Genomic DNA, 27,449 nt, shown 5'->3' on the forward strand with positions numbered 1-27,449 from the left:
TTATTCATAAAAAGTAGCTATCCACCTCTATCACAGAACATGGGTCTGCAGACCAATCTACTGTACTATTTTTACAGTTGCAGAGTAAAGAGTGCTGCCTGTTTAAAGCCACTAGAAGTAACTTTGTCCGTTGGCGGCCCCTTTGGACAAAAGCGGTAGCATTTTTACGACACCAGCTGTCGGAAAGCTGTTTTCTAGCGCATGCCGGTCGTGCCAGTCTCAATTGATTAGGACGCAATATAGTGCATGTCCATGTGTTGAAAGCCGTGAGGGCACGGACTCTTTTCGGCTCCGTGAGAGTGGTCCGGTCTCTGCATCAACTAATGCCAGTCAGTGCCACACACACCTGATTGCAATGAGTTGATGCAGTGTCACCTACAGTGGCATGCAAAAGTATTCATACCCCTTGGAATTTTGCACATTTTGTATTTTTTTTTTAAATAAAAAACTGAAAAGCGTGGCGTGCATAAGTATTCAGCCCCCCTGAGTCAATACGTTGTAGAACCACCTATCGCTGCAATAACAGCTGCAAGTCTATTGGGGTATGTCTCCGCCAGCTTTGCCCATCTAGAGACTGATATTTTTGCCCATTCTTCTTTGCAAAATAGCTCAAGCTTCAGATTTAGCATCAGATTGGATGGAGAGCATCTGTCAACAGTAATTTTCAAGTATTTCCAGATATTCTCAATTGTATTGAGTTCTGGACTTTGACTGGGCCATTCTAACACATGACTATGCTTTGATTTGAACCATTCCATAGTAGATCTGGCTGTATGTTTAGGGTATTTAACCTTCTGGAAGGTGAACCTCCACCCTAGTCTCAAGTCTTTTGCAGACTCTAACAGGTTTTTCTGCCCTGTATTTGGCTCGATCCTTCTTCCCATCAACTCTGACCAGCTTCCCGGTCCCTGCTGAAGAACAGGACCCCAACAGCCTGATGCTGCCACCACCATGTTTCACGGTGGGGATGGTGTGTTCAGGGTGATGTGCAGTATTAGTTTTCTGCCACACATTGCACTTTGCGTTAAGGCCAAAAACTTCAATTTTGGTCTCATCTGACCAGAGCACCTTCCTCCAACACTTGCCACAAGCCATGCGGGGGACAAAGCATATTCATATGAGACCAAACTTGAAGTTTTTGGCCTGAATGCAAAATGCAATGTGTGGCGGAAACTAACACTGCACATCACCCTATACACACCATCCCCACCGTGAAACATGGTGGTGGCAGCATCAGGCTATGGGGATGTTTTTCTTCAGCAGGGACACGGAAGCTGTTTAGAGTTGATGGGAAGATGGATGGAGCAAAATACAGGACAGAAAACCTGTTACAGTCTACAAAAGACTTGAGACTGGGGTGAAGGTTCACCTTCCAGAGGGACAACTAGACTAAAAATACAGCCAGATCTACTATGGAATGGTTTAAATCAAAGCATAGTCATGTGTAAAATGGTCCAGTCAAAGTCCAGACCTTAATACAATTGAGAATATCTGGAAAGACTTGAAAATTGCTGTTCACAGACGCTCTCCATCCAATCTGATGCTAAATCTGAAGCTCAATCTATTTTTTAAAGAAGAATAAATGTCAGTCTGTAGATGGGCAAAGCTGGTGGAGACATACCCCAAATAGATTTGCAGCTGAAATTGCAGCAATAGGTGGTTCTACAAAGCATTGACTCAGGGGGCTGAATACTTTTGCACGCCACACTTTTCAGTTTTTTATTTATAAAAAAAATTTAAAACCATGTTTCATTTTCATTCCACTTCACAATTATGTGCCACTTTGTGTTGGTCTATCACATACAATCCCAATAAAAATAAATGTACGTGTGTGCTTATAACGTGACTAAATGTCGAAAATATCAAGGGGTATGAATACTTTTGTAAGGTATTATAACTAGGCTACTCTCACGGAGCTGAAAGATTACGTGTCCTCACAGAAAGCGAGAGACAGCAGTTAGTATGGATCACGATGAGGTAATGTGTTTATGTTGTTGTAAATAATGACTATTTCAGATGAATAATGGTCATCTGATGATGGTGAAGCAAAGTAAACTTTGTGTTAGTACCGCTCATTCATTTAGGAGTAAACACTGCAGTCTAGTTCACTCCCGTGTAATGGTATGCACGTTGCTTGGCAATGCCCTCGCCTCCTCCCGCCCGCCTATCACTCTCCCTTTTAGCTTTTCTTCATTGCATTTTCTTTTTTTTCTTTGATGGTTCAGCCCCGTTATCAGTCATTATGACGACAAATAACTGTCTCAAACAAGGCTCCCGCTCCCCTTCCCTCACCTGGTGGGCTAGGCTTCTCAAATCGCGTTGCAGCGTTACACTGAAATCTGCGACCAATACGAATATGTGACCATAGAGCCTGCATGCGCGAACCGAAAATCGGACTGGGTGTGCGACCAGACCAAACGCAGTAATAAAAACTATATAAAAACGTCTTTCTTTGCACTGATGGTCTCGTTTGCTGTTAAAGGTAATTTATGATTATCAGAGGAAACATAAGGCTGTTTTAAAGATATTCAAATGTTACTCGTAGCTGCTTTAAGAAAAATCTGAAAAATAATGTTCCTTCTGCATCTCAGGATTTGATATAGCCTCGAAAATGTCCTCTCAAAGTGCACCAGATTGATGCATTTACTTTAAAAAGGACCCCCCAACAAGGTACAGGGTCCCTCCAACAATATCCCAAAATCCTGTGGGAAAAACTGACTTCCCTAATATGTGTTTTCCATCAATTGTATGTATCTGTGTGGAAAAGTCAGTGTACGTGAATGGATAGGGACCAGTGGGGGGCCCTCTAAGAGTTTGTGCCCAGGGGCTCATTATCTCATAATCCGTCTATGACTGTGGGTCTGTTAAAGGGACCTTCAGGAGGGCCAGAGTTCAAGGTACTTATTATCCTAGGCTGTGTGCTTATCAGTGAAATAATATTCTGTAGTGTTTAGTTAGAAGGAAAACTTAAGTATCATTAACGGACAAACAAATCACAAATGCTGTCCTATTATTTAAAAAAGGATCAGAAGTTTCACACAGATAAATGAATGAAACACACTGACAAATTCCTGTCACATTTTCTATTCGAAAAGGGAAAAAAATCTTATTTAGCAATGACAGTCAAAACATTCGGACTCAGCGTTTTAGAGGAAGGTTGATTACATCATCAGAAACAACTTTCCGGTTGTTCTCAGCCTGGCAAAGCGCCTCAAGAAACGTAGAGGCATCTGGTCAAAGGTCAGATCATAGGTTAGCAATTAATCTCCGATAACACAGCAATATCCAGTTTATCAAAGCTGCCTATCTAAATTACAAATAATCCATGTTGCGTTGAAATGTGTGTGTGTGTGTGTGTATGTGTGTGTGTGTGTGTGTGTGTGTGTGTGTGTGTGTGTGTGTGTGTGTGTGTGTGTGTGTGTGTGTGTGTGTGTGTATGTGTGTGTAACCTAATCTTTTATGCTCTCTTTATGAATGAGGTTCACTTAATTTTCCTCTCCAATGACTCAACCAAAGTACCATCAACAAATCACAATCAGGGAACTGAAAAGAGTCGGAGATTACACATGGACAGCACATTCCATTCTGTGTGGGGATTTTATAGTGGCAGTTTTTTAAAGGTTATACGTTTGGGAATCTCCTTTCATAATAGCTAAATAATGGAATTAAATAAGATTTAGGAATTTGAGAATTTAATTTCTCATATAGTTTAACACCTGTTGGACAGGATGGACAAATAGAATTTAATATAATCCTCCCACTCCCCCGTTTGTATAGGTGCTCAACACTGACAACCACTTACCACTAGATGGTGGTATTGAGTGGCAGTGTGACACATTTCATCTGCACTGACGTCACAGCTTTAACTTCTCATTTACAGATTAATTTATAATACATGGACACAGTAGGAAAAAACAGTAGGGACCTTATAAGTGTCTTTGAGTGACCTCCAATAAAACACTTTATAAATACTATTCATTATTGCCATTTTTTCTATTTTTGTTTCCAATAACCGACACATGTTAAATTCAAATAATAACTTGCTGTACAAGAACATGTGAATTATATTAATACTCCAATGTTTAAGAGTATTGATACGGATCTGTATACAGTAAGTCTTCACAAACACACGTTTACAAAGAATCACATTTATTTAGATATATATATTTACAACTTCTTACAATCCAATTATGAATCAGGAGTACACGTGAAACAAAAGCAACAATATAATAAGGAATATTTAGAAATCACAAATATGGCACTGAGTGGTAAGAAAAAGTGTGATCAGTCAACAACAATCATATGAAGCTTTAAGTGGAAAAAAAGGATATTTGACCTCCTCACTGCTGTATATCATTTATACCATTTCAAGATGTTCAGTTTGTCAAGGCTGTGGAAGATTTGAATGCAAAGATGTGGAACCTGCTGCAGGTTCGCAGTGCCTTTAAAAGAAAACGCTCCTCTCTTTTGTGCTATGAAGTCTTATTAAAAGTGTGATACGAAGAATATGTGTGGATCTCAGTTTGCATTAAAAAATAATGCTGGTGAAAGAGCACGTGTGCTCCACTTTCAAGTAATGTAATTATTCAGGCTATAAATCATTTCTACTTTCAGTCAAGTGCCACCAAGAAGTACCAGCATGCCAGTCATCATGAGCCTTGTATATAGCCTGTATCCTAAATTCCCAGTATAAACTTACAGAAACAAAATTAAACACAACCAGAAAATAAATCTTGTCAATTGGGCAGATTTCATCAAATAAAACATATAGGCAACCGATTTTTTTTTAAATAGGGAAAAATTAATAAACACAGACAGTAAGATAAGGAACGGCACGACACTTAGAATGTCAGGATGCTTTTGGACAAATGATCAGACATAAAGGAGCAGATGCAGTTTGCAAGTTTTTTTGTTGAGGAAAGTGCCCCCTCCAGTGGCTGCTACTTGACTAAATTTACTATCTGGTCGTGACAGAATGGCTGCAATGATCTTCATGACTCTTATATGAAGGTTAAAGTGCTTAAGGCTGAGTTTTGATCTTCTGGTTTCTTTAAGTATATATAAACACATTTCTTTAATGTCACTGCCAAAACTGTGAACAAACTGCATCTTTGTAAAGCCTACAACATCCATTATGTGACTTTGCGACACCACAGGTCACTATAAATCCACCTCCTACAAGTTGCTGCTTACGCAAGCATGATGTCTCAGACCATGGAAATAAATCTCAAGTTAATTCTCCAAGTAGATTCCATTAAAAACATTCAACAAAGTGCTAACCAGCCATTTCATTCTTAAAATCAAGACTATTTTACAAATATTTTTAAATCCTTAACATTGATGAAATACATTTAGGAGAGCCAATGTCCTTCCAGTAGACAATAGGCATGCAGTGCATTTCCAGAATCACTTTCGTCTTTGTACACAACTCTTACATGCAGTGCTAAAACCTGCAGCTGTGAGACATATAAAACCAAGGCCCATTTCTGACTGAAGCACTACCTCTGATACAAAACATCAAATCTACCTCCCCTGTTTCCTGTTTACCAGCTACAACACCCTCAGGTCCCCATCTTCAGACTAACAGTCATTTTATCCTTTCAGCCACTGCACCTTATAGCTGCTCACACTGTAAAGATTGTGCATTGCATTTGTTATTTGTTTGATTTGTACTGTAAGAGTGTGACAATATGTTCTAGAGGTTGTGCTTCATTCAAAAACAGGGCCACAGATAACTCGAAAAAAATAACTCTAAATGTATTATTTACATGTGAATGAGATTTGTTGCTCTGGACACATTAGCTAATTCATTTATATTCCCTTCATTGTTGGTGTCCAAACTGCAAGAGTCCTGTAGACAAAAAAAATCAATATTTAAAAAAAAACATGTCAGTGCAAACACAATCCATGGAGGTAATCAATAGAATCCATCAATATGGATATAAATATAAATATTCATATACTATCACGTTAATGACAAAATCTAATAGTGCTTATACCTGGTACATCCTTCTTGCCTTTGGAGATTGCGGGGGTCTTAGGTAAACAAACTGCACACAAAAGAGAGTACGATTTAAGAACATTTGGAATAAATTCAACACAATTGCAATACCATAAAACGGCGGCTCTATTAGGCTGTGTTTAGGTGGATTATCTGGCACAAGAAATCCTTTCATAAAAGTTCCGTGCCAGATCATCTATCCACTCTGAAAAAATATTTGAGTAATTTTATTTTCCAAATTTCACAACATTAATCCCTGATAATTCATTGTTCCCAGCCACAGCACAGTTTAGCTTGATTGAACGAACGGTTGCCACCTACCAACTCTCTCTTACGGCTTCAATGTCGCTCACAAGATTCTGTGCTAAACAGATGCCGAAAATCTAAAACAAGAGACAAATATTTTTACATTATGATAATTAAAGGTTGATACACTGTAGGTCAAATGATACTAAACTAAACGTTTCACGTTGCTTCCTCACCTGTAGTAACGCAATCCCAATAAAGATGCCTGCCACCACTGTCAGGTTGTCTTGAAGCCACTTCTCAAACTGTGGAACGCACCCTTTGATATAAATGAAGGTCCGCTGCTCAGAATCCTGACAAAAAATATTTTAAGAAAAAACAGTATTATAACCTTACCATCAAGTGGAAGTTCACTTGTGTTGGCTTTGACTTTGATTATGCTTTAAAAAGTTGAACATTTTAGAGTTACTATAGGCACTCATGTTGGGATGGCAGCACATGAAACTACTTTTCGTCTAATGGTCTTGTCAAAAGCCCTCCAAATAAAATCCCTCTGAACTAATATACCCAGGCTATAAACACACACTCAGCCCAATGTTTTTTCTGCTCAGACTCCCTATTAAAGTTGCTCCCTCTGGCTTTTTCCTCACATTTTATGTCCAGAAAACAAACAGGCCTTTTCCTTACATTATGCTTCTGTGGAGTAAGGCCAAGGCAAGTCATGGGGGAGGGGTTTCATTGCTGCAGCATGAGTAATACCACACGGCCCAAAGTGCTGATGGGGAGCCAGATGCTGTGTTTTGAAGACTGCAGAGTTGGGAAATATACTGAAAGAGGAATATTTTACCTAGGGTGGAGTACCTGATGACCTCATGCAGCCAAATAAACTTCTACTCTCTTTATAGCATTGGTTTTACCTTTGGATGAGGGTCTAAATCCTGTAGTGCATGCTTGTTTCTGAGAGCCACTCACCGCTTTTGCTCGAATGTCGTAGCCACACTGAGTGTTGATGACATCCTCCTGTGAAGGGCAGATGGTTCATGCTTTTACAATTTTCCAACAGTAAAGTCAAGCAGATAAAACAATTGTCACATATAGAAAGATTGTTGTTTTCTTTTCTTTATTATATATATATTTTTTTGCAAGGCTTTTAAACTTTTTTGAACTAACCACTGAGTTATTTGATGCTCAGAGCACGTGCGCCAGCGGCCCCCGTCACGCTGGGGGTGAGACTGTACGACTCACACGAGCCACTTTGTAAACATAGCCATTTTAAGAGCCTCGGCTGTGTTTGAACACAGGACTTTTTATCAGAGTGCACAACACAGAGATGTATTATGAAGAGTAGAGTTTTGATGGATTGCAATGACTGAGTATGCCTTGAACATACTGTACCCTTATATCCCCAGGGAAACAGCTGTCCAGCCTATGAATGGAGTGTGTTCGGCCTTAGCTTGCAGTGCTCGCAGTTAACTGAACTGGACTAGACCCCCAAGACTTGAATCAGATTTTGGTCACAACAATTGGGGCTTTAGAATATACATGACATGAACTTGACCTCTGTGAGACATTTAAAAACAAATAGCCACAGAAAAGGCACTTCATTCCCACGCAGGCTGGATATTCAATGACTAATCTTATGTCTGAAAAAAAAACTACTAAATGAACCTTAAAAGGATGGTGTTTAAAGGACAAGACTGGTGATATGCTATGTTTTTTTCTTCAAATCCAATGAAAAGACCAGAACTGACAATGCATTTGGCCTTCTAACAAGTATTTTTGTATGGCCTAAGCCTGATCCCCAGAGTTTTCCCAAAAAAAATTCGAAACACGCCAGCATCAAATGTTGGCTAAGAGGTCATTGCAAATTAAACAGTCTTTGTGACTGTTTTTTTTTTACATTTTCATCTTTGATTCAAATCAATGGGCTCAGGTGCCACAGCAGGATTTAAAAACCCTTCCATAAATATAACTCTAAAATGCTTTCAAGTTGGAAGGCTCATGCTGAACATGTTTTTGTGTAGTCGGTGTGCATTTTGTTACACACAGAAACGTTTGATGTTTTCAGAGGCAAATAATCCAGCCTTCAGTGCAGGAGAAACCTCTGAGAACATTGTTATTGTTGTGTTATTCAACCTCCATTTTACACTTGTTCGAATAGTCATGAAGTATTGCTCTCAAAGAGTATGACCTTGATGGAACGGCATGTCCTTGGGTCAGCTAATAAAAAGAGCCTTGTGCAACCTTCATCACAGTGAATCAAGACTGTTTTGCTGAAGCAGAGTACTGTCACGGCTTTGCACAGAGAGCAGCATTTTTCTGCAAAAAGAAAAAGAAAGAAAAGGGCTCCTCCCAGCCGATTTCAGTCTTTGTGCTCCTGGCAGAGCACTGAGAAGACTAAATGCTGAGGCCCAAACGTCCTGTTGGGAGCCCGCCATGATAGCAGATTCGCTCACCAAGGCTTCTGGAGGACACAGATAACCAAGCTATCTGTCAAAGGGAGGACCTTTACGATTTCCCCTCCAACTGCAGGCACCACAAACGGTTTCTAACTGGACAGAAAGTGACCTACTCAAGCTCTACTCCAACTTTAAAAACACAAAAACACCCACTAGCCTTGTCATGTTTTTACCCTTAATGGGAATGAATTGGCTGTGAATTAGAAAGACCCAAGTGTGGTGAGTTTTAATGTTATTTTTGTGATGACCTACCGCTGGATCTTTGGTGCAGCAGGAAAAGGGCACTCCACATTTCTCACGACTTGGGTTGGAATCAGTGCAGTTGAAGTAGATATTCAAATTCCAGTCGTCAGCACCGAATGCTCCACAACACTCCCACTACCAGATCAGATCAGACGCGCACACACACACACACACACAAAATAACATATATACGTATGTCAGCAATGTCCCACATAAATGAACAACCATGATTCACCCGAGGTACAAACAACACTGGAGTGAAATCTGCACGGTGGATAAAGAAACATGGCGCTCACATATTCCTGGGTGAAGTCGATCAGGTTCTGCAGATCAATGTCGTCTCTGTAGGCCCGAATGTTGTTGTTAATGAAGAAGTTGAGCTGGTCCTTGATCCAATCTTTGAAGACAAAGGCCAGGACTCCTGCAGTGAGCTCCAGGAAGAAGATGATGCCCAGGAACACAGAGAACTGAAATATAGAATAACAGACACAGTTTTGAGATCAAAATATAGTTGAAAAAATCTAGAGGAAAAAAAGCCTTTTTATATTTAATGTTTGATGGAGGAGCGTACAAATTTGAGCAGGAAAGAGTTTTCTCGCAGCGCTCCGATGCAACCGGCAAAACCCAGGATGAACATCACACCACCAACCACAATGAAGAGCCAGACTGGGTCAAAACCCCCCAGGTCTGTGATGGACGAGATGTTGGAGAGAACGCCCTGGAAAAAAACAAAGTGAGGGGGTCAGAGGCTTAAAATCCATCAAAAACTGATTGAAGTCCACTGTCTCCACTGAGCTCCACCATGGCAGGTAAAACTACTAAATATTATTTTAGGTAATACTTTTAGCAAGATTCTAAGCTAATGTAGCCTACGCCCACCCCACTCTAGTGTAGTGATAACTGAAATAATTAGTTGCTATATCCACTGACGGCAGGTTACTTTCCATCTAGTCTGATAATCACTTAAAGAAGTAGTATCACATTTTGGGAAATGAGTTCCTCGAGATACTTGTCGAGAGTCAGATGAGGGCTACAGTGTCGGGGAAAGATTCCAAAGAGTCCAAAATCTGGCTACCAGTACATTTTAGGCTCACTGATTAACATGTTACATCTTTCTTGCTTGATCTATAAGAATACAGACATTTAAATGGCTTTTGGAAAATGTTGATGCACATCTATTGCTATCATCTGACATTTTATTGAATTAAGGGATTTCAGATTAATCTAGAAGACCTACCACATGTGCTCTAGGATGAATCATTAATCTAAAAAATAGTTTTCATCTTTAAAAGGTTCTCCAGGGAAAGTCAACTCACTAGAGTCTATGTCCCCCTTGTACATCCTAGAGTACTAAGATTACACAAAGAGTGAATCTGTGAATGGAATCAGATCTTTTTCTTCTGTCCATTGTTTCCGAACGGTGTCCCACCGGAAATCCTGACATTCCTATCTGACTCAGTAAAGCCGCTGACAGCATTTGGTTCAGACAGACGAGTGTGAACTGGTGACAGGAGCTGAATGTAAACAATGTGTTTAGTTTTATGGATGTTTTTTGCAGGTGTCCATAAGTGAAAAGATTCACACAACAAACAGAGAGGAAAGCAGTGAACTCACCTTTTCGCTCCATGCCCACAACCCAATGGCGAGGAAGGCCACTCCAAGGAACTAACAGACGGAGGAAGAAGACAGAGGATTATGTTACTGTGACTACGTATAGTCATCACACAGGAGCACGTAGAGAAACCACAGAGAGATTTTCCTGGCAGTGGTTCATAACTAAATACTTCTCATTGCAGTCTTCAGTATCAGCAGAAGCCTCCCACATAAGAAAGCATATTTTAACAGCTTGAAAGCATTACGACGAAGTTTCCACGAGTGTAAAGGTTCAAGGCCACGTTTCAGGCATTCAAAACAAGTAAGGAATCAAGGCATTGACGGAATTTCGCAACTTGTTATGCCTTGAATTTTGATATAAAGCACAAACATTAGACCTTATCTTCATAGTCATTTAAGTCAGCTACTATACACGGATTTGATGGTTCACGTTCACAAGATTTTTGTTACAGTATATTTGAAATTATTGTAGCTTATTTTATTATTTTTGGACCCCTTGTCAGACTAAAGCAGCAACTTTAAGACTTAACTTTGGGCTGTGGATACTTGTGATGAACATTTTTTATTTCGGGCAGTGAATGAGTTGTGAACGTCGGTCGATCAAGATTTGATGAAAAAAGCAGAGGCTTTTTCAAAAACCTTCAACTTTTACTGTCAGTTTGTATCACTTGGGGGTTATTGAGAAATGTATTAGCCTACTGCAGTTGAAATGGTGCTTTATTCTTGATCCAAAACTGTAGGATGATGAAAATAAATATTTAGAAATGTTGAAAATGATCCCTGCACACCTGAGTACTTGACAGGTGCGTCTGAGAAGGGTGCGACATAACAGACGTGCCTGATGAAGGTCTAATGACCAAAACGTTGCTTCTCAAGGAATAAATAATACACGCAAGAAGACAAGACAGTGTGCGGGAGATTCTTCTCTAACATATTTAGACATTTAAAACTCTCCGTAACATCTGAGCAAGATTTATCAGCAGAGGAACATCACAGGGTGTGGTTAAAAGCTCCAGGATTAGCTCATAAATCGACCTTGTGCCAATAGAATTCTGTCAAACTTGTAACTTGTCATTCCAAATAAGCTTAATAACAAGAATAAAAATCCAGTTGCCCACCTTAACAACTATGAATGCTTGGTGAAATAATTATGCTCTTTAAATAACTGCTGTCAAATCATGACTTTTTATTACAGGCTGAACCCTGTTTAGAATTCCCCCCTCTTAATAGACAAAAAGCACTTTGACGAAAAAAAAAAAAGACCGGCTGCTTCCTTATCCATATTAGGGTGAATTACACTATTATTTCCCCTGTCGATTAATCAGGGTCAATTAAGTCAATTAAGTGTGTATTTTTAAACAAAAAACCCAAATGTTCCATTTACAAGGATGACAGACCTTGTTACCTTTACCATAACCTTTAAGGACCTGGAATTTTCAAATATTTTCTTGTTTCCCTTTAAAAATGGCTCAAACAACTAATTGATTTAAGTTTCTGTCAACTAAACAGTGAGTCAACTAATCATTTCAGCACTAATACTCACCTACCCCTCCTTTTAAATAAGACCTATTGAATGACATAACTGAAACTAGGCTATGTGTTATCCCTTTAAAACTCTGTCATAAATCCTACCTTACCTTTTTTCTTCTCCACAATGAAACAACCTGGCATTGTTTTAAACTGGTCACTGGGTGGGGAGGGGGGGATGATCCACACCACATTGGGTCCTTTGCTGGAATATTGTGTTTGTTTCCCCTGTGATTTCACTCAACTATAGGAGAATCCGGTCTAAAGATAACTACTCTGATTACAATAGTGTCACTGTCACACGCGTCCCTGTACAGTTTGAAGCAAAAATGCCCAAAATGTACAAAAATGCCCAAAATGATACAGACAATACAATGGCATTAAATAGCCTGCCATCCCTGTGTTCACATCTAGGCATTAAAGCCCTGCACCGCGAGCTCCCGCACATTGATACTGTCTTCACAAAAACAAAAGCCTGCTAATAAGGTGACAGTGGGGAACAAGTGCACAGAGCCTGATCCTCATAGGGATGAAATCACCCATATCTCCAGTGAAAACCAACGGAGAGAAAGAAACTAATAAAATAATAAAAATAGGAATCACCACAGCTCTCTCAGAACTATAAAAGCAAAGCTGGTGTTGACGGAGAACAAACAAACAAATGTCATGTCAGGGCATTAGACTAGAGAATACACAAGGCCTGAAGTCCATAGAATGCAAACAGGGGACTTACCCAGAATATTATGTTGAATCCGAAGATGAAATACTTGATGCAGCAGCTCACTTCATGAGCCTTGAAATGCTTTCCTGACATCATCTGGATGGATTTATATTCTTAAACGTCGCCCGTAGCGAGAAAAGGAATCACATCTGCGGTGCTCATATGTTTGACAGCCCGGATTGTGGAAACACCTTTTATTGATATTCTTTTTTTGTCCACAGCTCGACAAAGGCGACCTTAGTTTTTTCAGCGTCTGATTATAAACATCATCGTGTTATTTACGCTGTTTAAGCCGCAGCGGCGCGTTCAGTCCGTCACTGCCTGTGAAGATGATAAGGATTTCCTGAGAGCTGTAACGGTGAAATACATCCACAGAAAATCGACCAGATTTTAAGCCGATGGTTTTCTATCTGCCCCATTATGTAGACATGACTGTTGTTTTGATAGACATAAGTGGAAAGCCAATGAGGGCTTTTAGTGGCCACAGGAGGCGGGACTTCCTGCAGCAGAGGGAGTTTGACTGTATGACCATGATGGATGAAATACAATGATGTTTAATTGCCTCGAGTGTAATTTATTCATTAATCATAAATGAAATCAATGTGTTTTGTATTAGCAAAATACGACTATAACATTAAACCTTATTTGACAGTCTGGGCCACGGAGACATACAAAGTTAAATATTAAATACAAAAATATATATAATAATAATTAATAAATTAGACTTTGTAGAATGAATAATCTTGCCAATAAATGCAAGACACATTTGTTTTTGTCTCAAAATGTTATTAATTTACATTTTTTTTTTTTTTTTATTGTGCCACTTTTCATTGCAGTCCTTTTCAACTATTTGAGATTATTGACAAAGACTTGCAAAGAAAAAATGTAGATACTAATTTTTTTGTTGCAATAATGAATTGTAATAAATAAGTAAAATAAAATAACCAAAATAACATGTAAAAACAATTAGTTTCGAACAGCAACAATGTAGGTCATGTTTTTAAATGGGGAAAACGTCGCCCCCTGGTGGCAAAAAGTGTAATCTGCTTCAATACGAGTCTCAGTCTTAGAGCACTGGATAAATGTAAGAGACACATAAAGAGCTAAAATAAAATATATGTTATAATTTTTGTATATGTTAACATTTTTGTTGCATGTATATTTGCAAAATGATTTGTAAAATAAAAACACCGGTAATCATTTTGAATATTGGCTTGGTTTATTGCATAAAATAAAAGGAAGTACTAATGTTCTAATCTAATACAAATAGTTTTTTTTATACAAAAACAGGATAAATTATGAAAATAAATATTTATGTGCAGTTAGTCTGTATTGTCATTGCAGGCAGAAAACAAAAACAAATGTATAAACACGTGAAAGTCTTTTACACAAATAAAAAATACATTGTTATGAGGTCATAACTTTTCTTGCCAAGACAAATATCACGATGCAGAGGGCAGCATTTTACCGGTTGTCCTGTTCACACAAACTCCTTTTTCTGAGGCTGAGTCACTAACTTACAAACAATCCACCATCAAAGAACAAATGACTCAATGTTATTTTCTACACTGTGGTAATATAATATTTCCTGGGCACTACGACAGCTTTGTTCACATTATCGATACTGTTTCTCCTGAAGACAACATTAAAAAAATAAGTTGTAAATAATGTTTGGCAATACAAAAGGTAGTAATCATGCAACAGCAAAAATCATTCAACCTACAATTTTGGCTGCACTTTACTATAAAATATAAATTGTTTTGGATTTAACAAAATACTTCATGTTAAAAAACATCACTTCAAAATTCTAGCAAATGTTTTGTTTCTTTTTTTTCTGTGTAAATAGCAATCCTTAATGTGTGCACATTAGTTTAGCTGTTTGAGTTCCCAGAAGCCTCTGTAGGACGACGGGTGTAAAATAATATGAGTTGAACAGCTTGAGGCAGTTTTCAAGAACAACATCTGAAACAATGGTTTTGCGGTGGTGAAAAAAACAACAACTTTGGTGATCTTTGTAGCTTTGCAACACCCAACATGCTTCCCTTTGAAATTCCACACTGATGAATTACACAAATAAAATCTAATCTGTCCAATAAATGAAACCTTAACCTCATTTACTCTTGTTATTCAATGCAATTGTTACACTGCATTTTCCCTTTTAGAACATACATCATACAAGGACTTAATTCACTTAATTTTGCTTTTGCAGTCCATTATCCTGTTTGATTGTGGCTTTTTTTTTGCAATTTCATATTAGCACAAAGTCAAAAATACTGATTCTGGAATAAATAACCCTGAAGATAAGTTTAAAAGTTGGAGATCTGCGGAGAAAACTTCTGCATTAGAAGCTGTACATTTAGCAAGAAAGCTTTGAGTAAATAATTGTTATTATCATTATCATGCTGAAATGCTACCAAGTATGTATCTAGCCAAAGGCTTTGAGAACCATTCTTTATTTTGTGCAAAATATGTAATCATTTCCATGAATAGTCAATCACAGTCAAGTTCAATACATTTTAATTCCACATTCGTTTTCTTCTCCTTTTTATCCTTTGGGTTTTGACCAATAACAACGGGTACCTTTTTCATTCAGTAATATAAGAATGATGCGAAAAAATTACTGCATTTTGTAAGTTAACAAAATTGATACAGGTTTGTATGAAATCACATACAAAAAAAACAAAAAAACTATCTTGAACAATCACAATTGCATGCGGGGAGTTTAAAATAGCACACCATAGGAGAAAGAAGCATATAGCGTTTCTGACATTTTAAAGTAAAATGGCTTGTTGACAACAACAACAGATGAAACAGCCTGAATCCATTATGTATTTCAAACACAGGCTTTGTGTGAAATATCTTCTCATAACACTTCTGTAACATCTTCTGGACCAGCTTGTTGATTTGTCGAGCTGGGTAAGATTAGCTATACAATTTAATATGAAGGCTTAATACTTAATACATTATTCACAGTTAATGAATCCAGTGCTTCATGGTTTCTTAATGGCCACACTGCGCCTATGAGATGCTATATTCATGTTTATAAAGGCAACACAACGCTTTAGGAAGGAGGTTTTCTGAGTTACTGTAAAATATACGGCAATTTCTCTTAAAAAAAAAAAGCCTGAAATGGATAATACTGATTATTTGACTTTTAATGACATGATCAACCTATGCAAATGCCTGAGGCTGTGTTTGGAAATGTCACCCAGTGTCAGGTCGGACTACTTTTTGACCCTGTCTGTTCTTTAACAGTTGCATAAAACACTGCAAAAATGTGCGTCAAACCTACGTCACCCGGCCACAAGAGAGCACCAGCGGACACGTCCCCACTCACAAATGCAGCAGTGGTGTATCTCATTGCCTTGTCGTTTGAATACATCCAGGTGAGAATCTGTTGAGGCACGACTAGCAGAGCAGCAGGCCCAGGTCAACCTTATGTTACCTTGATGGCAGGTTTCTTGTGGACACAGAGGAAGGACACGTAGGGCACACCGATGAAGGCCCATTTCTCGCTGGGCCAGAACATGATGACGGGTCCACGCTCTGGGGCCTCTGTCGCTACGTCAAAGTAGGCAAAGCAAACGCAACCCAGGTAGGAAGCCAGACAAATGAGGATGTGCCTGTAAGAGAGAGAGAGAGAGCAGCTGCCTGAGAAATGGCTCGCTTAATATACATATGTAAGGTGTTTGCAGGAGCAGGGTAGTAACAATAAGATCATCAAGCAGTGAGAGGTGAAAGTCTACGACTACAGGGCTTTCTCAAGACATTTATTCTGTAAATTCAATTATTTAAAATTGTATTTTCGTAAAGCAAGTATAAAACAGCCTCCCAGTATTTCTACTTGTTTCAACGCAAATCACCTTATTTATGGTATACTGATCATTTTAAATGTTCCTTGATCTCATGTTTCAAGAACCAAACTCCAATTTCTGGTTTATCCTTTTAAAACCAGTTGATTTCTATGGGAAACAAGTTGAAGTATGATTTTTAGGACTTGATTTTGTTTTTTGTTTTTTGTAATGTGACATCATTTTGGAATTTATTTATAATTTATTTAATAAATTATACATTTAATAACAGTCCATGCAATATTCACTTACCATGCACAGTGTAAGTAGGGGAAGTTGACAGATGACCACATTTCACAGAATATCCTGTCACTGATCCAGCAGGTCAGAGCCAGTGCCCACCACATCCCTGAGATCAGGCCCAGCTTGAACACGCGTGGGTTTTCACACCTGCAGTGACCAAACAGAGCACTGAGAAAATGGGTGCAACTGTGAAAATTCACACAACTACAACGCTTGGGCAGCTCAAATATTACCAAAAGCAAACTTAAACTTAATATCCGAATGTCTGATTTCATTGAATGTTGCCTAGTGTCAGCGTGTATCTGTGCAAAAACGCAAAGCCATTTATGGAGACAAAGATATGTGACTTGAAAAGTAAAATACTTCCAATAATCAAATATGCTAAAACACATTGTAAATTACATCTGCTTTAACAAAGGTTTGTTTTAGACTTTTTGATATCAATTTCTTTTTTGGGAGGGGGGGAAGACTAATTTTATTTATATCATTCATTACCTGTTAATGCATCTGTAAATAATAATGTATTCATTTTGTGGCCACGATGCAAACAAGAAGTAAACACTGACCCACAAACTTGTTAACACAAAATCAGATGCCTCTTTACAAACACTAGCAGTCACTCTCCTTGACACTTTAAGTGTTTTCTCCCCAAATACCCTGTAAACTAACATTTAGCTTTTGGCGTTTGTAATTTTTCCCCTCCTGTTCAGGTCGTATAAAGTAGGTTTTTAGAGTTTGATGTTGAAAACAGCACCCTGCTACAGCTAATAATTACTCGAAAACATTTAAATTATGGGCCGGACAGTGAGCTGAAAGATGTCAGACTTTCAGAGTCCTTTCACATGCACACAGTAATTTAATCCCTGACTGTTGAAATAGTAGCTTGAGGACTATGATATTTTGTAAATGTATCATGAATGTGCCAGGTGATGATTGTTATAAACACTCAACCAGAAACCAGCAGAATATAAAATTAAGACATGAAATAAACATTTGAGTACATACAAGACCAATAACCATATGATTGCCTTCCAACAATAGGATCAGTTGAAGGAAATAATTATTTTTTTAAATGAGTAGAAACAAAACTAAAATTCCACATTTCAAATTTTAGTTTAGAATTAGAAAATAAAGACAGAGAAATCGTGATTCATTAAAATTTTGTGTTTTCTAATGATCAAAATCAGAACAAGTTTAGTTCTGGTGGCGTACAACCAACCCCAACTAATTTTGAAGTTTTATAATGATTTTACATCCGACTTCTGCGTTTCTGACTACAACAAGGGCGCTTTTCTATTTACAACTATGATGTTCCTACAAGGATGTTAAATTGTATGTTTGCACATGTATTTTCAAATAAGGGGATTATTTCCTATTTTTTTTTAATGAGTCGACACCCAAGTACCAAGTATTCTGCTCTGCACAAATATGTCCTAGTGGACACACCTATGACCTACAGAGACATGTGCTAATCCAGATTGTTGCTGATAAACTATTCTTAGTCTTGTCAACGCTCCAGACACTGCCCAGCTGCTGGCAGAGGCCAGTGCTGGGTGCCAAAACTAAGACAGGGACCAGGGAGCCTGACTAAACTGTGTTGATGAAGCAACCATTTAGTAACTTTGACACAGTTGGTCACCTTCCCCTGATAAGCACGTTAAACAATTGTACAAGCTGTTCTTTGGTCGTCCATTGTTTCGAGGATACGGGAATGTTGGATGAAACTCTCCAGAAAGCACAACAACACGATAAGATTTTAGATAAACAACAATTGGCTCTGTGACAACGTAAAGAGAAGGGAAGACATTTTGTGATTTTAAAGTTAGCTAATGTAAGTCGTGCTTAACAGTGCACACTGTGGCCACCTGGAGAAATTGCAGGATAATGGTTCAACTTAAAACAATGTAGATGAACAGGAGTACAGATAGAGCAAAATATTTGAGTCAGTGAAATGTCTCAATGTGTGAGGAAATGTAAATTAGATTTAAATGTGTAACTTACATTAACATCACTTACTCATCCAGGACTAAGCGATGTCATAGCAGCAAAAACTCTAATACATTGAGAAAGGGTGCGTTTGAATGCTATGCTATGGATTAAACTTTTTGGATTTAAAAGTGGTAAGGCAAGTAATGAACTGAACTGGCCAATATCAATTTCTTATACAGATGGTCAAGAGACGGAGAAGAAAATAATTGTGTTATGGCTGCTCATCAGAAACAGGAAGTACAAGAATAGATGGCCAATGATAGCTATTCCCACAGGGAAATAGGCCATTCAGTTGTCATAAATATTGTATTGTACTGTAAAGTGTTTCAATCGATTGTATTCACCTGGGAACAAATCCTGACCGTGCATCAGGTTCAGTACTAAGCCAGCTACTGGCTCAGTAACTGTCTTTACATGCATACATACACATAAAGTAAAACTGCCATATGCCAGCAAACACCCCTTCCTGCTGACAAACATACACTAACAAAACCATCATGGCACAGCCGGATATCTGCGATACTGTGCGTATCAGCTCAAACAGAAGCATGTTAGATAACAAACATGACATGAAACCAGGAATTCTCCTGGTTGGTTGGACTGTTGGAGATAAGTGAAGAAAAAGGCCGATCTGTCTATCTGTGTGAAGTGCTGATGAGAGGCTTCTCTAACTATAGGGAACAGAAAGGAAGAGGCTCTGTAGGATCAGTAAAAGAAAGCCTGTCACTTTGACACTGGAGACATGTCTTCATGCATTCATTTTATTGATATAAAGACATACCTTGTATGCTAAATTTGAATACTCTACTCATTATCAAACAGGATTAATACATAAAAACACACCACACGGTGGATATTATAATTGGAATGATCTTGACTAAGCTACTTTTGGTGAGGATATACAAAGCTAATAAGCTGAAAGAGACTTTACTTTTAATTAAGTGTATACCCATTTGAATTCTGTTTTCCTGGTTTCACACATATCTGGGAAGAGGGCGACTTACATAAGTCTGGCAGACAGGAAACAAGTTGTCAGCCTGCTTATAAACAAAGCAGATTTTCTAAACCACTTTATGAATGAGGTAAAACTGAAAGTGAGCGGTCCAGCTGCTTTGGTAATAATCCCTCCAGCACATGAAACATCTGTATGGTAGATTAAGTCCAGGGGGTCAGTGTTGAACTACGAGGCATGTTTACAACAGTCGGTTTGGGTAATAATTTTGCCATTTATCTTTGGCAGAATTGAACAGACAGTGGCGAACCTCAGAGTAGGTAAGACAATTTACAAATTAAGAAGTTTTAGAAAAATAAGTTGTAATAAACTGTATACTGAAAAAAAAACATGAGACTTGGACTGATATTTTACATTCACATTATATATTTTCTATAGGTATGAAGTTGTGTGTATATGAATATGGGTTAGGGTATGCATGTTTTTTTTTCTCCTGAATGTTATTTTTTGCTTTCTTTATGAAGAAGCCGCTTAAAAATAACTGAGTTTTCAAGTCAGGGACTATGTGCTGTTTCAAACAAAGTTCTAAATAATAAATAACTAGTATAATACAGTCAAGGGGTGGGATCCATCCATAATTTAACTTTGCTCTCACATTCACAAACTAATTTTTCTGACATAATCACTTCCTATTGTTCTAGCATATTCGTCTTTTATGAATTACTCAGCTATCACCGCATAACTATGACTGGTATGCCTCAACACTATCAATTGAGTTATATCTGTGATACAGTATCTTAAAGTTGTTCAGCCAGAGCAACGGGACACTCTCTCCCACTTAGCAGAACAAAAACAAGCTGCCTAAGTAAATGACTGGCACTCGCAGTAATGTCAAGAATCACTAACAGGTTGAACAATGGATGACTGAAGTTTAGGAAGACTGATGGTGGTGAGTAAGGGATGTGGGGAAACGGAAACAACACATTAGTGTGACAGAGGAAAGCTTTAAGGACGGAAACAAATGAGAATGCATGGCTTGTTGAGCGTTTTCAGGAACATTCTTTCACATCATTCCGTCCTATAATTAGCCCGGACCAGACAACATGTCATTAGACGACTTAGGCAGACTACAAAAATTTCATCTCCACACTGTTCTTTCTTATGTCCTGTACAGAACAGTAACTGATATAACTGAGCAAACAACTGAACCAGAGACAAGTTTCAAACTTCCTACTCCTATCCTAGGAAAAATTATAACAAGGTGGAGATGTACACATCGCTAAAATAACACGAGTTGCATTCTTAAGTAGAGTTTAGTTGTTAATAAATATTTACACCTACTGACTGCCAGGTGTAGCTGCTATGATTTTAAATTACATTTCTAAGAAAAAGGAAAACCAAGACTTTTAATGTAAGAGAACTTTCTTTGTTGGAGGAGGTCCATGATTTCTTCTTACTTTGCGACCGTCTGACATATCAATTTACCCTTACAGTGTGTCTGCCATCCAGCTTGGTCCTACCAGACCATCGTACTTCATTTCAGTTGTACACAGGGTCTGGAATCGCTCAATTGACAAACGTTAACTCATTTGAAGGCGGGTGTCTGTTGAAGTTTAAAACTATTGGATCTACCCAGTGCCACTCTGGATCTACCGTCGCATAATATTTGGTCGTGACGTATGTCATGCGCCGGCTTCTGACTACAACTGAAACTCAACGTCATTGTCCTCAGCCACTCCCTCTGTTCGCTGATTGGACCGCCAAAAAATACGGCAGAGAAAACCCATGAATATACCGCAGACCCAGACTGATACTCAAGGGAAATGAAAATTGAGCGGAAGTACGTAGGCGGGCGGTGCCAGGCTATCTGCCATCAGGTGAGTCCATATTGTCAACCCTGTTACCTTGTTGACCGAGGGGTTACTGCCTATGCTACATAAACGCAACATCAGTTCCAACCCGTGATCTTTCTGGTCATTCCCCCATCTCTTTTTACTTGTTTCATGTCTGCAGCTTAGTTTTACAACTGTTCAAATACTGAAAATATATTTTAATAAACTATTGTCATAATTACAAATATTAATAGCAACTGAAACACCAGGAGTATGACTTTGTATCCAGGGTATGATGGTCCTGGAAAGGGGTAACACCTGCCCACAGTCACGTCTGTCCACTCACCTTTTAAGCTCAGTAATGAGCAGCGCAGTGCAGGGGATGCCCAGGGTCATCAGTGACAACGAGTTGACGACAGGTTTGACAAAGGCTAGTCCGGTGGTAATCCCTGACAAGATACCAATGACCACTTTGAACCTTGACCTAGATCGGAAGAGCAAAACAAGTCAGAGGGGCAGAATTTGCAGCATGTTTTGTACTCAGTGAACAGGATTGTGAAATTCAGAAGGACCACAGGGAGAGAAGCAGAATGCAATAACACACTGACAATAAGACAACAAAAAGTCACATGGCTACAAGAAAACCCTTTTGAGTGACAGTCTGAAGTGTAACAGCTACAAGTCTCCCCTCGGTGACAGTGGATTGGAAACTAAGAGAAGTAAAGACATGTGATGCAGCTTTTTCTGGTGTCAGCTATCTTGGACAGGCCTATTATTAAACGGGGAGGCATAGCAGTGGGCACATCACATGACAAAAGAGCGAGTTGAACACAGAAGCCTGCTCCACACTAACATTGTGGGTCTACCTGAAATGCTGGATAAAGGTGACGTTTGACCTTGTTGTGAAACTGGTAGAAGGAAAGTATCTTTTGTTTGTTAGTTTGTTAAACAGATCACACACCTCTAGCTGTGTTCCAGTTCTTCCAAACACTAAGCTAAATGCATGGAAAGTTCCTCCTCTGAATTAGCCGGTCAGTCAAAAGGCATTGCCCATTAGCTGCTGGGATGAAAACCTTGCTATCATACAGCTCAGAGGACACACAATGCAGCCACACTAAAGCTTCTAAAGTCAGTCATTCTGATGCAGCGTTGACACTGCTCAAACGTACCGGTCCTTTCTGAACATCCTGGGTAGGTATCTCTTGGGAAACCACATGGCAATGGCACACATAAGCACCCACAAGATGGCCAACTCATCCAGCATCTGGCCCAGGAAGCTGAGGGTGGCATGGAAATACGTTGACCCGATACCTGGAAGAAAGAGACGCAGGCGAACACAAGTGATTTTCAATTGAGAGATGGCATCCGAAAGTGTTCCCGTTTTAAAGAAAAATTAAAGTCAAAAAGACATATTCAAAATATGTCTTAAAATGATATAATGTAAGGAGTCAGGACTGAGAGGTCCGACATGTTCCTATTCCCATCCATCAAATGGGAAAAGTAACCTAAATGTGAAAAGGCTAATGGAAAGTTGCAAATGTCCCCACTTAATGAGACAAATTATTTCAAACAGATTACATGTGTTAAAGAGAATATCAAATTGATCACAGACGTCAGGGATGTGGAGGACAGGACTGGCCATCAATCATCTAAATTGTGACTCCCTTTGTGCCAAAAAGCAACAGCAGCACAGCGAGTAAACACCAAATGTTTGCTGCGTTAGGCAGAGAACCACAATGGAATTAACAAGTTGATTATTTAGAGATCAGTGTTGCCGTTAATGGGAGTTTTTAATATGCTGTGGACGGATCAGTCTGTGCCTGTTTGTTATCACGCTCCTACAGACCTGCTATTATCAGCAGTACCATATTTTATATTAGCAGGCGCTGCAGGACATTCCTAGCCTGGCATTCCCAGACCTGCCACTAGGCGCTGGCAAATTAAATTTGCTGCGCGTGTTGGTCTGGACACGCTCCGTTGAAGCTTTATCAAGAAAGCCAGAAATCTGGCTGGTGGTTTCAATTGGTTCTATCTAATATGGGCGCGCCAGAGCCCTTTACATGGTGCTCTGGGGAGGACGTAACCGGATGACGACAGTGACGTGCATGCGACGTCGAAGCCGTGATAGTAAACATCAAAGATGGCTGCGGATATGTTGTGTGAGTTTGAGACTGCTTTGGCCTCGACCCTTAACGATTTGGAAGACGGCACTCAAATCTTTCATTAGCAAGTAAGTGGAATGTTCTATTTTGCCGACCGACAACGGCAAACGTTTAATTTAACAGTTTAACAGCTGTTCGCTAAACGAAAGGGGCTTACGTCGCCTTGTGCATCGCTCCGATTGGTTGTAGTGCTATCCAACTGCGTGCAGTGGCATTTGAAATGCACGAGTAGGAGCCGCCCCTTGAGTTGGAAATTACTATTGATCGTGGCCAGACCCTCTATCGTTCAAGATATCAGGGTCTGGATTTGCAGGCTAGGAGATTCCTACATCTCAACCAATTTCTTATGCAAAAAAAGAGGGCGGGGGGGGGGGGGGGTAGACTTGATGCTCAGGGTCATATTTTACTAATCGTGGCAACCTGATGGTGTGTGTGCCCACTATAAGTCACACAAAAATACACAAAGAGACGACGCCTTCACTTCCTCAACGGAAACACTTATTGTATCAATCCTTTAGTGGATCAGATTTACAGAAAATTAAACTGCAACTATTTAAATAATTTAGTAACTTAAGTAATTTTTATTTTTTACTAAAAATGCCAAACATTTATTGGTTCCAGCTTTTCAAGTGTTAAATATTAGCCATTTTCTCCCTTCTGCTTAAGTATTAGGCTAAGCTAAATATGTTGGGGTTTATGACTGTTATCAACAAAACAAGACATTTGAAGATGACACATTAGAGAATGTTTAACTGCGCCCTGAATCACAGTGTACTTAGTGGTTTTGGCAGGTTATAGACAGCTCAAGGCAAAGGCAAAAGAAAAGCAGCTGAATGTTGTTTTTGTACTAAAACCCATAGGGTTGTCTTTCTGCTGGGTCAAAGGTCATCCCTCCAACAGAGACAGTGGAAGACGGATGAACCCATGTAACCTCCTCATCAGCTATCTCTGTAAACTTTTAACTGCCTTAAAGATTCAGAGCAATGGACACAGTCACAGCTCTTGCGCCGCATACAGTACATAAGCATCCAGCGAAAGTATGAATGCAAGTTATTTATAATATGTTTGATAATTGGAGACATTGGACTACTTTGACATGAAAATACAAAGTCACACAGTCCATAATGGGAACAAATGACCTCTTTTATATCTGACCTAATGTCCCAAGTTCTTGTGTCCAAGTCAGTTATGTAAATCTCTTCTCAAGCAGCTCCAGCTGTTTTCTATCATCCAGTAAGGTCACCTGTCAGAAACAGAGCAAGGCCTGTCGGGTTATCTTTGCTGACACTGCAGACACAGTGTTTTCATGGGAACAAGGAACTGTAATCTCTTCAGGATGCTGCAGTCATTTACATACAGGAGCACCATTTAAGACTTTAAACACTGTGTCAAATTGAGAAAGTCTGAGGGCAGTGGGCTTATATCATAACCAATGAATAAACCCATTCACAATAAAGAGGGAGACATGATTCAGGATAACCTAAGGATACAAATAACTCATATTATATGTGGTGTTCAGGGCTGCGATTACAAATTATTTCGCTATTGATTAACCTGCAAGTTATTTTCTCAATAAAAGTTGGTCAATCTTTTGGTTTAAAATGTTGGAAAACGATGTAAAAAAGAAAAATTAATGTAAGATGATTTGTCCAACTAACAATTCGAAACCCCCCACATTTTCAGTTTTCAGTCAATGATAATTAATAATGAAGGACACTAGTATAAAAATAACCCAAGTGTATCTACTTTAAATGCTTGTTTGACCAACATCCAAAATCCCCAAATATTCAATATACCATCATAGAAAAACCCAAATACTCACTTTTGAGAAGCTTGAACCAGTGACTTCTTGATTATAAAATGGCTTAAACAAACGATTTGATTATTGAACAATTGCTGGCAATTAATTTCCTGTCTAAATGAGTGCATTTTCTCATATAACAGATTTGGATTGTTAAGCACTGTTGAATCATGCAAATTGCATGTTTTTACATGATATATAGGCTACTACACGCTGTCTTGTGAAAAACTAGCCTCACACTTGTGATTTTTAGATAGGCCTATGTATCATTTGGTATTAGGCTACTATAATGAACTTAGTGAATTTGAGGCCAACTTAAGGACAGCTGAGCAGAAACCCCATAGGTCAAGGGGTCATCACACACAGTACAGACATAAATGTCAACCAGCCAACTTACCAACTACAACTAGTAGACTCCATATGAGGTAAATCCCACTGTTGAAATGTGTTGCATATTGGCGGAACAAGCACATTAATATGGGCGGCAAAACAAAAAACAAAATGTTGCTGATCTGAAATGATAAACAAAAGGAAAGCTATGAGCAAAACAAGACAAAAGAAAACATTACAGTTGAACTAATCGCGTAGCTCGATAACATGCTTGTCAAAGGTTGATCGGGCCTGTCAGGCAGTGGGAATTAAGAAAGGGAACATTTGTAACCCGATGCTAACAGTAAACATCATGATGCTGAAGCTGAAGAGCAGCCAAATGTTTAAAGTCAGTTGTACTTACAGCTAGCTTAAGCTAACCGGAGGATAACAATACAAAGCTATAGGAAAGCAGTGCAATACAAAAGTAAAAAACAAAGGCAGAAATAGCTGCAGTCTAGCAGCGACTGTAAACAAAACCGTATAATGCAAAAAATAAAAAGCACATCGTTCCGAAACAAGTCCAAACCGACCGTGTTGTAAAACTCAGCGATGCTGGGGTAAATCATGTAATTGCCTTCACACCAGTCCACCTCGGAGCTGCCCGCCTGCAACTGGTCCCAAAAAATCAGATTAACGTTGCTCATGTCTGGACTAGTTCTGTCGGATGGACAGTGCACTGTACAGCAGACAAACAATCCGGAGATTGGAGAGAGAAAAAAGAGAAAAAAAGGAGGAAAGTCACTGCCTCCGGGCTCGTTATTCACGCTCTAGATTTTAACGTTTGACTCCCGACTCCTACTGCACATGCGATAGTGTGATATGGTACCGAAGTCGCCGCCGAGCAGCATTTTAAAGCCTCTGTCCTTCCACAAAGCCTCCTGCTTGTCGTGACCGTGACGCTCGTTGCTGCTGTGCATTGACAGCTGTTCTCTCTGTAGCCAAAGAGTGTTGCAGCGCTGCAAGAGGACTCACCCCCGTCTGCTTCCTTCTTTTGGTGAAACGTGACCTTGAGTCCGGAAGCCCCAACTTATTTTATTTTCTAATGTGAAACGGATACTGAATTTAAAACACAGGGTTAAAAATAAATAGATAACAATTTTATATTGCCGATCAAATTCAAAACTATGAGATCAGCAAATATGTTTTACTTATTTCATAATTATGACATTTTATAGGCCTATCATTAATAGTACTTGGTATGGGAATCCTTTCTGATCAAGGCTCATTTTCATCTTATTTTTATCTTTTTCTGGTGGAAATGGGCCTCCAAACAAAAATATATTGCATGTGAAAATGAATATCCGTCTATGTTTTTACCCCATATAAGTCAAAATGTGTACAAGTTTTACAAGTGACAGTATTTTTACATTGTGGTTATCTACTTTTAGTTGGAGGAACTTCTCTCCTCACTTTTCATGAATTAGACCTTATTCACA

At 39.0% G+C, this 27,449-nt stretch overlaps 2 protein-coding genes across 2 annotated transcripts; both read right to left on the reverse strand.

Moving 5' to 3' along the window:
* Positions 1–4,132: 4,132 nt before the first annotated feature.
* LOC307251865 (tetraspanin-5) lies at positions 4,133–13,212 on the reverse strand. Its single transcript, XM_080029295.1, has 10 exons — positions 12,824–13,212; positions 10,564–10,614; positions 9,521–9,667; positions 9,246–9,416; positions 8,959–9,084; positions 7,220–7,267; positions 6,484–6,600; positions 6,323–6,384; positions 6,000–6,050; positions 4,133–5,851 (listed from the first exon to the last, which is right to left on the reverse strand). The coding sequence occupies exons 1-9, from the start codon at positions 12,905–12,907 to the stop codon at positions 6,038–6,040; spliced, it is 819 nt and encodes a 272-aa protein (XP_079885421.1). The 5' UTR covers positions 12,908–13,212; the 3' UTR covers positions 4,133–5,851; positions 6,000–6,037.
* Positions 13,213–14,116: 904 nt separating this feature from the next.
* acer2 (alkaline ceramidase 2) lies at positions 14,117–26,904 on the reverse strand. Its single transcript, XM_080029293.1, has 6 exons — positions 26,544–26,904; positions 26,039–26,153; positions 22,848–22,989; positions 22,025–22,162; positions 16,915–17,052; positions 14,117–16,434 (listed from the first exon to the last, which is right to left on the reverse strand). The coding sequence occupies exons 1-6, from the start codon at positions 26,655–26,657 to the stop codon at positions 16,248–16,250; spliced, it is 834 nt and encodes a 277-aa protein (XP_079885419.1). The 5' UTR covers positions 26,658–26,904; the 3' UTR covers positions 14,117–16,247.
* Between the last annotated feature and the right edge of the window lie 545 nt (positions 26,905–27,449).

Source organism: Ammodytes marinus (assembly GCF_949987685.1).
Source record: "Ammodytes marinus genome assembly, chromosome: 6".
In the NCBI taxonomy this organism is placed as follows: Eukaryota; Metazoa; Chordata; class Actinopteri; order Uranoscopiformes; family Ammodytidae; genus Ammodytes; species Ammodytes marinus.